Here is a 12832-nt window from a genome sequence, read left to right as displayed (position 1 = left end):
ACTAGGAATTTTATAACAAAAATCTCTGATAAAGGTCTAATTTTTTAAATTTCTAAGGAAGTCAAATGTACAAGAAATCAAGTCATTCCCCTATTGAGAAATGGTCAAAGGGACATGAATAGGCAGTTTTCAGATGAAGAAATAAAAACTATCAATAATTACTTGGAAAAGTATTCTAAATCGCTCCTGATTAAAGAAATGGAAATCAAAACAACTCTGAGGTTCCACCTCACACCTAGCAGACTGGCCAATATGACAGTATAGGTAAATAATAAATGTTGGAGGGGATGTGGCAAAATTGGGTCACTAATTCATTGCTGGTGGTGTTATGAATTGATCCAACCATTCTGGAAGGCAATTTGGAATTATGCCCATAGGGCTTTAAAAGAATGCATGCCTAGTACCAATGCAATGATCCAGGTCAAAATTCTGAGGGACTTATAAGAATACTACCCACATGGAGAGAAAGACCTATGGGAGTAGAAACACAGAAGAAAAACATATGATTTATCATTTGTCTATATGGATATATCATTTGGGGTTTGGGTTTTAAAAGACCATTTTATTATAAAAATGAATAATATGGAAATAGGTATTGATTAAACACATATAATCCAGTGGAATTGCTTGTCAGCTCCAAGAGTGGGAAGGGAAGAGGGGAAGGAGAGAAAATGAATCACATCACCATAGAAAAATATTTTTAAAAAATAAAAACAACTTAAATACAATAATAATTGTATGTTAGGGACGTGGCAGATGTTTCACATTTTCAAATGTGTAGTAAAAACTCATTACCAACATTTAATAACAAAGAATAAGATGCTCCTTTCCACTACAGAAGAAACAAATTCCTTCACTTTTAATATAAACCTCTGGAGAAGAGGAAGAGTTTATAGTAACTGATCTCTGATACTAAATCTGATAGCAAAACTGATCAAATTCTCTGCAGAACAGAACATTTTTCCTTTAATTCTCTTTTGAATGAAGTTCTGAATAGTCATAGTTTCTAACCTTTCTAAGCATAAAGATACTTTTTCAATCCATAAAGGACCCTCTTTATTATTCAAAATTTCAGGTCCTCCTTAATAAAACTCTTAATATATGTTGGTTGAGAAAACAGATGACAAAATCTATGAATTCCACTGTTCTTTCATCATCTATATGCATTTGAAAAAGAATATACTTATTTATTCAGTTTATATAAGAAACGTCTGATTATTTACTGAGTTACTTAATGAGATGCCTTTTACAGAATATTGGGCAGGAAAAATGCTGCATATTTCATTTTAGCTAAGTAAAGATATACAATGCTTGATGAGCAGGTAGATTGCAGGATTTTTTATAACATTTCTCTAATCCCCAGAGGTCAACAATCCATAGACTTGAAAGCAGTGATTTATAATAAGTACATTTGCTTTTTGTAATCCTTTTTATTTTAAATCATAATTTTATTCTTACCATCTAAAAAGGCAAGGAATCTATTAATGGTTTCAATGAAGGCATATTTTTCAGATTCTCCTTGTTTAGTTTGGTTTAAAGCACCCCAATTAGTTGTTACATTGATAGCTGGTAGATAAATTTTTTGCAGCATCTTCTTAATTCCAACTAAGAGTCCTTCAGATGCATCCAGAAAGCCAAACAGAGTATCCTGTAAGTGTAATAGTCAAATATATGTGACAAATTAGATTTCAGAGAACTGCTTGAAAGCTACAATCAAACTGATATTACAGTTGTCCTAAACAGTTTAACTGTATAATAAAGAAATCTGAATTGTAGCAAAACAAGTCAACTACTCATTCCCCTTCTAAACATCAAGACCAAATTTTTCTTCTGTGTTTCTGTGTTCATCTACAAATTCTGAATTTTATTTAATGCCACCTTTTTATGTTACAAGTTCTCATTAGAGAACTAAAAAGATGATGATGACAACAAAGTACAAGGAAATCCTTATTTTAATTATATATGAGTGGTATATAAACATGAAAGCCATCATAGCTTAGAAGACAGACCAAATAAGAAGGATCTGGATCCCAATCCTTCTGAAACATGCTGTGATGATGGGCATGTCATTTGGAGTATCAACATCCCAAGCAAATCCCTAGGGCTAAAAGTTAGTATCTAAGTTAATTATCTGTACCAATGAAAGTAGTCGACACCAGGAATTTACAACCCTGATAAATTCATAGATCTATACTAAATATATTCTCAAATTGGCTTGGGGGGTGGGTAAGTGGCACAGATACATGATTTCATTGGTCTGGGGAATTCCTGGAGTGGAAACTCACTCCTAAAATAACAACTTGTAACTTAGTCTTACAGAGTTGTCTAAGACACTAACAAGTTTAGTGACTTACCCAAGGTCATACAGACAATAAGCATTTGAAACAAAATCTGAACCCAAGCCTTCCTGACTAAACAATGCAATACAATGCAATATGGCTTCTTGTCCATGCTCTTCTTTGACCATTTAATACACATATCTCTTTTTTATATTTCTTCATTATTTATATTCATCACCTTTCTCTTAGGTTTCCAGAAAGCCACCCAAACTCAATTTCTTCCCCACTATGCTTCCTAGCTGCATTCTACTGCTAACTTTAATTCTACTAACTTATATTATCATCATTATCTTCCAATATTATTAATTAATGAGCACCTGCCTCTATATGATATTATGCTAGACACTAAATAGATCAAGCTAAAAATAATCACTGCCCTCTAGAAAGTATTACCTAAGACAGGCAATAATTATCTGAAATATGAATAAAGGGCATCTGTCCATTGATTGTCCAAAAAATGATTGTCCATTGATCTCCAGTAAATATCAAATGAAGGTTATAGTTAAAAAAAAACAATTCACTTTTTGAAAGAGATGAGACCCACTAATTCTACTTCTTAAATTTAGGGTAGAGAATATTAATAAAATTGTATTCAGGAAATAAAATCAATACCTGTGGAAAGCAGTATGGTATTGGTATTTTGGAAAAAAGTCTTGGACTTAGAAATATAGCAGCCAATTCCAAGCCCTGCTAATGTTTGACTTTGGGTTGAACTGGATGAACCCTAAGTTTCTTCTAGATATAAGAGTTGATTTTGATTTATCTGAGATTTATATTTTAAGTAAATTTATGTTGGCAGATGAAATAGGGAAATAAATCAGTTCTGATTTTTTTAATGCTTCCTTATCATTTAATTCTGTAGTTCAGGTCTTTTGAGAAACTTTCTTTTTTCTTACCTTTCTCAATAATCCTTTTATGTTTTCACTTCTCCTCCTTCTGAATGTGATTGTTCCCCTAAGATTCAGTCTTAGAAATTTGTTCTTTCTCTAAACTGTCTCCCTCCTTTAAAAAATCATCAATTGATAAGCCTTCAATATCTCCTCTATATAAAGGACACCAACATCAACACCTCTGGGCTTAACTCTCTGTTTATAGGATTAAACTCTTGTCCTGTATCTCCAAATAATTACTAGACATTTCCAACTCAAATAACATACCTCTCATCAACAGGTCAAAGTAAAATTTTGGGCTTGTGAGGATAGAATAAGTAGTCAGTTCTCAATATTTTATTCTCACCCAGATGCTTTTAATTTCACCAAAAACAAACAAACCAAAAAACCTCATCTTTCTCCTACTTCCACAGAATATGGAGAGTGTCAGTGCTATCAGTTTATAATATGCTTCCAGTTGAGGAGAAAAAGCAAACATTGAGGTAGTAGCAGCTAGTTACTAAGTTCATGTTTCCTGAAACAAAGATTTGTAAGCCGCAAACTTAAATCCTGAAAGTAAATTCTAAACACAAGTACCACCATTTTTGATGACTTGCAATTTGTCTTTTTCCTTTATATCTCTCCCTCAAGATAATGGCTAAAACCTTGCTAAAAAACATTCTTTTATTTTAAACCTCAAAGAACTGCTAAAAGAAAGGAGAAATGTTAGGTCTATAATTATTTTGCCAGAGGAGTTCTAGGATTAATCAATTTACTAAGAGGGGCAGTGGATCAATTTTAGAGTGAAAATATGGGGGAAGAAAGGAGAGAGATTTTTATGGAATAAAAATACTTAAAACCTTCATAGTACTTTACACTAGGATCTCATCAATTTGAGTCCTCCTTTCTCTACAGATGCAGATTCCAAATGGACAACTAAAAAGGAAATGTGCTTCTGGGAGAGAGAGCAGAAAACTTTGAACTGGTAAGTACCTTAGAGAACATCTGGTTCAACCCTTTCATATTACACAGGGGAAGATAAGGAACAGAGAAGTTGTGACTCTGATTAGGGAACTGAGCTATTTAGAAGCAGAGCTACAAAGCTCTGTAAATCAAAATGTGACCATGGCAAAGTATTTCAATTTTATGTTTTAGCTAGAAAACAAATTTTAAAACATACCTCAGATATATTTCTTGCACTTACAACAAAGTCATTACTGCATCGAACAAAAAATAAGCATAATCCTTTGAGTTTTTCAGGTGCAGTATCTACATATAATCTCATCATTTTTGCTCCTTTTGCAACTCCAGTCAATACTCTACCACATTCTGTGGGGGAAAAAAACATACAAACATGCACAACTCATGAGCTTTTTAAGTGATCAGATGGATTATTTGGATTGTATATAGCTATGTATATTTTCCTTTTATCATACATTTCCAATATGATGAATGAAACTTTTAATATGTCTACCTTAGAGAATATTGGTCACGATCAATTCTAAAGGGAAACATCTATCTCTTTGACTACGTTTCCCCACAAATGAGACTACATCCATTTTACAAAGACAGAATCTATTTCTTGATTGAGGTACTAATATTGTCTATTCTTCCATTATCCCTGGGGGTTAATCTGATTCCAACTGGAAAATATGAATATAGACTACCCTGGGATATCAATTGCAAGTCAAATGATCCTAAAAGTTATAGCCTAGACAGATATCCATTTCTTATGCTAACTAGTTGTTTGCAGAATGGAAATTCAGCTGTCTGGCAAATATTCTCCTTTAAAACAAATGTGAACTGAGAGTGACCCTAGTCTAGGTAGAAGGTATAGAAAATGAAATGTGATTTTAAATAGGCTGGTGACATGGTTCATTAGAAAAGACAACAAAACCTAGAAATTTGAGAGCTTCCAAGTAAAAGAAAAAATCTTACAAGAAGCCAAAAAGAGACAATCCAAATATCAAGGAGCACCAATCAGGATCACACAGGATCTGGCAGCTTCCACACTAAAAGACCGCAAGGCTTGGAATATGAATTCAGAAAGGCAAGAGAACTGGGTTTACAACCAAGGATCACCTGCCCATCAAAACTAACTATATACTTCCAGGAGAAAGTTTGGGCATTCAACAAGATATTAGATTTCCAAGTTTTTGCACAGAAAAGACCAGAACTAAATGGAAAGTTCGATATCCAACCACAAAAATCAAGAGAAACATAAAATGGTAAATAAGAAACAGAGGAAAAAGAAAGAAAACTCGTATTTTTTAAATTTGCCTCTTTAAATGTTTCAATATAATCTAATTATTTGTATTCCTATGTGGAGAAATATTATGTATAATTCTCTGTAGTGAACTTTATTCACTATTATAGTAATCAGAAGAATTATACTTAGGGAGAGGTTGGAATACTAAATGGTCTAAGATGATATGGTGGTGGGAAAGAGGGGGATGAACAGTAGAGGACACCAAAAGAAACTTCAATGAATAAGAAAAATAGGATAATCTATTACACACAAAGAGGGCATGGGAAGGGGAAGGGATGAATACTATTATAAGAAGGAGAAGAAGAGAGTATTAAGAGGTAATATTTAAACCTTACTCTCAGTGTAATTAACCCTGAGAGGGAAGAGTAGCTATATTATCCATTGGGATATAAAACTCTATCTAACCCTACTGAGAAAGTCAGAAGGGATAAACCAAGGGGAACAGGGTAATAGGGAGGTCAAAAAAAGGAGGAGAGAATAAGGGGGAGGGAATTCATTAGGCCTTAAAAATAAAAAAAGAGGAGAATTAATAAGGGAGGGGGTAGAAAGGGAAGTAAATCAAGGGAGGAGACAAGGGTTACTGGCTTAAAGCAAACCACTGGTTTAAAAGGAAATAGTTTAAGAAGAAGGGGTAGAACTAGGAGAGGATATCAAAATGTTGGCGAATACACAACTGATAATTATAACTCTGAATGTGAATGGGATAAACTCGCCCATAAAAAGGAAGCAAATAGCAGAGTGGATTAGAAACCAAAATTCTACCATATGTTGTCTACAAGAAACACATATGAGGCGGGTAGACATACACAGTTTTAAGGTCAAGGGGTTGAGCAAAATCTTTTGGGCATCAAATGAGAAAAAGAAGGCAGGAGTGGCAATTGTGATTTCTGACAAAGCCAAAGTAAAAATAGATATGATTAAAAAAAGACAGGGAAGGTCATTACATCCTGATTAAAGGCAGTATAGACAATGAGGAAATAACACTGCTCAATATGTATGCACCAAATGGCATAGCATCCAAATTCATAAAGGAGAAACTGGCAGAGCTCAAGAAGGAAACAGATAGTAAAACCAAAATAGTGGGAGATCTAAATACTCCTCTTTCAGATCTAGATAAATCAAACCAAAAAATAAATAAGAGGTAAGAGAGGTGAATGAAGTCCTAGAAAAATTAGATTTAAAAGATATGTGGAGAAAAATAAATAGGAACAAAAAGGAATACACCTTCTTTTCAGCTGCACATGGTACATCCACAAAGATTGACCATGTAATAGGGCATAGAAACATTGCAAACAAATGCAAAAGAGCAGAAATAATAAATGTAACCTTCTCAGATCACAATGTAATAAAAATAATAATTAGAAAGGGCACCTGGACAGGCAAATTAAAAACTAATTGGAAATTAAATAATATGATTCTCCAAAACCAGCTAGTCAAAGAAGAAATCATAGAAACCATCAACAATTTCATTGAAGAGAATGACAAGATGAGACATCCTACCAAACTCTGTGGGATGCAGCCAAGGCAGTACTCAGGGGGAAATTTATATCCTTGAGTGCATATATTAAAAAATTAGGGAGGGCAGAGATTAATGAATTGGGCATGCAACTTAAAAAACTAGAAAGCAAGAAAATTAAAAATCCCCAGATGAAAACTAAATTAGAAATACCAAAAATGAAGGGAGAAATAAAGTCGAAAGTAAAAGAACTATTGAATTAATAAATAAGACTAGAATCTGGTATTTTGAAAAACAGATAAAATAGACAAAGTACTGGTCCATCTAATAAAAAAAAGGAAAGAAGAAAACCAAATTGAAAGTATTAAAGATAAAAAGGGAGACCTCACCTCTAATGAAGGGGAAATTAAGGCAATCATTAAAAACTATTTTGCCCAATTATATGGCAATAAATATAGCAATCTAGGAGATATGGATGAATATTTACAGAAATACAAATTGCTTAGATTAACAGCAGAAGAAATAGAATACCTAAATAATCCCATATCAGAAAAAGAAATTGAACAAGCCATCAAAGAACTCCCTAAGAAAAAATCGCCAGGGCCTGATGGATTCACAAGTGAATTCTAACAAAAATTCAAAGAGTAACTAATCCCAATATTATACAAATTATTTGATATGATAAGCAAAGAAGGAGTCCTACCAAATTCCTTTTATGACACAAATATGGTACTGATTCCAAAGCCAGGTAGATCAAAAACAGAAAGAAAACTACAGACCAATCTCCCTAATGAACATAGATGTAAAAATCTTAAACAGAATACTAGCAAAGAGACTCCAGCAATTAATCAAGAGGATCATCCACCATGATCAGGTGGGATTTATACAGGAATGCAAGGATGATTCAACATTAGGAAAATCATCTACATAATTGACCATATCAACAATCTAACAAACAAAAATCACATGATTATTTCAATATATGCTGAAAAAGCCTTTGACAAAATACAGCACCCATTCCTATTGAAAACCCTGGAAAGTATAGGAATAGAAGGGCCTTTCCTAAAAATAATAAAGAGTATATACCTAAAACCATCAACAAGCATCATATGCAATGGGGATAAATTAGAAGCCTTCCCAATAAGATCAGCAGTGAAGCAAGGATGCCCATTATCACCTCTATTATTCAACATAGTACTAGAAATACTAGCAGTAGCAATTAGAGAAGAAAAAGAAATTGAAGGTATCAAAATAGGCAATGAGGAGACTAAGCTATCACTTTGCAGATGATATGATGGTTTACTTAAAAAATCCTAGAGAATGAACTAAGAAGCTTGTAGAAATAATCAACAACTTTAGCAAAGTTGCAGGATACAAAATAAATGCACATAAATCATCAGCATTTCTATATATTTCCAAAACATCACAGCAGCAAGAGGTAGAAAGAGAAACACCATTTAAAATCACCCTAAACAATAAAAAATACTTAGGAATCAATCTACCAAAGCAAACACAGCAATTATACGAAAACAACTACAAAACACTTTCCAAACAAATAAAACTAGAACTAAACAATTGGAAAAACATTGATGGCTCATGGGTAGGAAGAGTTAACATAATAAAAATGAACATTCCACCCAAATTAATTTACCTATTTAATACCATACCTAACAAACTACCAAAAACTTTTTTACTGAATTAGGAAAAACTATAACAAAGTTCATTTGGAATAACAAAAGCTCAAGAATATCAAGGGAAATAATGAAAAAAATGTGAAGGAATGGGGCCTAGCAGTACCAGATATTAAACTATACTATAAAGCAGCTGTCATCAAAACAATATGGTACTGGCTAAGAGAAAGAAGGGAGGATCAGTGGAATAGACTTAGGGTAAGTGACATCAGCAAGACAGTGTATGATAAACCCAAAGAGCCCAACTTTTGGGACATGAATCCACTATTTGACAAAAACTGTTGGGAAATTTGGAAAACAATATGGGAGAGAATAGGTTTAGATCAACATCTCACATCATACACCAAGATAAATTCAGAATGGGTGAATGACTGAATATAAAGAGGGAAACTATAAATAAGTTAAGTGAACACAGAATAGTATACTTGTCAGATCTCTGGGAAAGGAAAGATTTTAAAATCAAGCAAGAGTTAGAGAAAATTACAAAATGTAAATTAAATGGTTTGATTATATTAATCTGAAAAGCTTTTGTACAAAGAAAAACAATGTAGCCAAAATCAGAAGGGAGACAACATTCAGAGGAAGAACTGCAGGAGTGGAAACACAGAAGAAAAGCAGCTGCTTGAACACATGGGATGAGGCAGACATGACTGTGAATTTTGATTCGTAACTACCACACCAATGCAATGATCAACAATTTGGAAATAGGTCTTGATCAATGATACATGTTAAAACCAGTGGAAATGTCCATTGGCCAGGTGTGGGTGGAGAGCAAGGGGTGAAGGGGTAAGTAGGAGCATGAATCATGTAACCATGAACTTTTCTAAAATATGAATATTAATAAATGTTAAAATATATATGTATTATTTATCCTCAGAGATTTTGGCATTTAATATATATGTTTTGCCAGGAGCCACTCCGAGAAATAGTGTAACAGAGTCCCATCAAGATCAATACAGATGGTTAAAGCCCTGGGCTGATTCTTGTGGTCTGAAAATCGGGCCACAGGATGGATGGTTTACCTAATCCAACCCCTCTCTGTGAATCCCTTCTGATCAACATTTTTTATTATTGAAAGTATTATAATCTAGATTTTTAGGATAGCCTCAAGTGTCTTATAGAAAGCCCCTAAGTATTCTATAGTAAACCAGCATTTAATAAGTTAACAGCCCTTTCCCTCAGCAGAAAATAGCAAAAGCTGCTTGTATCTTTTTCTCTCTGCTTCAAACATCTTAAGGACGCAGCATGGCAGGTCCAAGCAAATTCCACTCTTATTTTAGTACCTTCTCACGCCAAGCTGTACCCCACAATCTTAAAGGCTCATTCTTTAACATACCTTTTGAAGTACGGAAAGCTTTTACTAAAATAAAACTTAGATAAAGGCTCATTCTTTAACCTTGAGCACTGTTATCAAGGCATAATCTATATGAGAAAAAATTTGTGTATTATATGCCAACTGTGATACAATTCTTATAACCTTGAGTTCTATACAGCTTTGATTTCAAATGTACTTTGTAGAAAAAATGCTCTTGGAAAAAATGTATAAAATAAAGCACAAACTCAGGGGCTGTTGAAATAGTCATGCGCTAATGTGTTAGACTGAAGGTTCCCAGTTTCTGCTATATTCTTTCTCACCTAAACCGTACACCTTTCCAGACCCCTGGAGCTGCTGGCTGACTTCCAGCAATGTTTTATACTCAAAACAACTGATTGTATATGTTCTGCATATACTAAAGAGGACACTATGGAGAGAAAGAAATCACAGTATCAGTACAGATGAGAGGCATAATTGTCAAGGGCAGGTCTTTGAAAAAAATTTTTGACATAAATGTCTCAGACCAAAAGCTATTACTGCAATAGATAAGCAGTCAGAGAATATAAACATAGGGATTGAGTTAGAGAAGTCTAAGAGCTAGTTTTGGGAAAGAATCACTAGAGACCAGTAGATAACAGCAACCAAGATTCAATTCTGGTGAAAAATCTACCATTTACATAACACTTAAAAGTTTTTGAAAAATTTTAAATATATTGCTTCTTTGAACCTCATAACAACCGGTGAGGTAGACATTATTAACCCTATTTTACAAAAGAAGAAACTGAAACTGACAGAAATTAAGTGATTTGATTAAGGTCACACAGCTAACATCAGGGCTTGAATTCATCTGATTGATTCCAAGTCTAGCACTGAATCCAATATGCCACCTAGCTACCTCAAAAGAGAAACTGTTGAATGTTGGTGGCAAAGGGAAGGTCTGAATTCCTCCTCCTGACACAGTGAAGGGCAGAAAAGAACAAAAAGACAGCATACAATTCTTAAAAAGGTGGGCAGAGATAAACTTTTGTAGGAAACAAGGTTTCAGTGTGTATAAGATGAAAGGAGTATGAGAATCAGAAACTTAATACAAAGGAAAGTTTATCAACAAGATAGTGAGGTTCCAGAAGGCAGAATAAGGTAGACTTCAGAAGTGTAAAGCTAAAGTAGATAGATATGAGTGAGTGATCAGCAAAGGAAGAGTTTTTTGTCTATGAAGCCTGCAACTCAATCCTCAATCCTCCTTCATTCAGAAAGAGAAGGGAATTGGACAACCATAGGGTGTTTGTTTTTTTTCACCTTCCTCATTAAGCAATTACAGTTCCATCTTGCCCATTCCCCTATAGCAAGGGTCTGCAACGTATGGCTCCCGAGCCATATCTGGCTCCACCTCCCAACCAGCCAGTCCGGGCAGAGCCCCAGGATGTGCCCCAGGGGGCCCTTCAGCCCCTACCCCATATTCCAGCACCTTCCGCCTCCATCCTCCTCTTTCCACAGGCGTTTATGGCTCTCACGGCCAAAAAGGCTGCCAACCATTGCCCTACACTCTCCAGTAAGGTTATAATGGAGGATTCTGATGATGCTCATTTCCTTTCTCTTGGATGGACAAAGTTGCACTCAGTAGAATAGGACTCAGTGGCAAGAAACCAGCAAAGTGGGGCCTCCATGATTATAATGGGTTAAAATGTTTCATATTTTTCCCATCCTTCCCAATAAACAAAAAAGTGATTCAATAAAATTTATGTCTCATCATTGTACAGCATGTATTATAAAAAAGAAAGGCTACTGGTTTGCACTTGGTTTGCAAATCAGTGCACCAATACAAATATGACATGATAGGGTCTCAATGAGAATGAGAGTCCTGAGAATGAGAAAAGTATAACCATTTGGAAGGAAAAGTCCACAGGACTTAGGGACTGACTGGAGTCTACAGAGACTGAGTTGGGTCACATAATCATGTTATATTAAGGATTGTTGGTTATTGTAGGAATCACAAACATAGCAAGAAAAGTTGAAGACTCCAGCTAAAGGTTACAGCTCAGAAGGGTGATGGGACTGTACATCACAAGAGTTCCATGATAAAGAATGATTGTGTAACATCATTCTTGGAACATCTGATACAGTATTTTCATCAAAATCTGGAACAGATTCTCTGTAATTCTACTATTGCCTTCTAAAACCATGATAATAATGGCTATACTTCTGGAAACTACTTTCAAGCAAGCAATAATGAAAAAAGTTTTGAGAAAGCAATCCTTTTCACTACAATAACACTTTTTTCAAGTAAAAATTTTGTAAAAATTCCTTCAAGAATTTAGGAGAGAAAATTATAATTCTAATCTGGCAACATAATTTGCCTATGGCTTGACTTATTACTTGTGTAATCATAATAAACTTTTAAAATATACTTACCTATTCCAGGTGCATCTCCTTCCTGATATATAAATTTCAATGTTTTACAACCATCTTTCTTAAAAAATGTTAAAAAGGGTTCCATCTGTAAAATTGAGGTGCAAATCAGTTATAAACTAAATTATCAAAGAAAATTAAATTCATATTTAGCATAGGCCAACAAAAACATGTGAGTTCTAATTTTAGCTAAAGAGATTTTAAAACTAAATGTGAGCAGTTCCCTAGTTTTAGATACGTTGCTATTAAATATGTATGTGACTTATACAAGGCATTTAATCTTTCTCTGATTCCTCATGGATAAGAGACAGATAATTCTCTCACCTCACAGATTCTTTTGGGAATATAATGAGGAATTTCCACGAGTTTGGTGTCTTATGGAGAGTAAATGCACAATATTATTATTATAATTATTATCAGGATTCCATACTAATGATAAAGTATGATGAATCACTTCCCAAGAGAGAAGTGACAGATTCAGGGTGCA

At 34.2% G+C, this 12832-nt stretch overlaps 1 protein-coding gene across 2 annotated transcripts in view; it reads right to left on the bottom strand.

Moving 5' to 3' along the window:
• DNAH8 (dynein axonemal heavy chain 8) overlaps positions 1-12433 on the bottom strand; it is a 399591-nt gene extending 387158 nt beyond the window's left edge. For both annotated transcript variants that reach the window (XM_044672126.1, XM_044672127.1), the window contains exons 1-3: positions 12349-12433; positions 4389-4537; positions 1459-1648 (exon numbers count right to left, since the gene is read on the bottom strand). In XM_044672126.1, coding sequence (XP_044528061.1) covers positions 1459-1648; positions 4389-4537; positions 12349-12433 — 424 coding nt within the window. The remainder of the gene's footprint in view (positions 1-1458; positions 1649-4388; positions 4538-12348) is intronic.
• Between the last annotated feature and the right edge of the window lie 399 nt (positions 12434-12832).

Source organism: Gracilinanus agilis, chromosome 4 (genome assembly GCF_016433145.1).
Source record: "Gracilinanus agilis isolate LMUSP501 chromosome 4, AgileGrace, whole genome shotgun sequence".
In the NCBI taxonomy this organism is placed as follows: domain Eukaryota; kingdom Metazoa; phylum Chordata; class Mammalia; order Didelphimorphia; family Didelphidae; genus Gracilinanus; species Gracilinanus agilis.
This window is presented reverse-complemented; position numbering and strand designations above follow the sequence as displayed.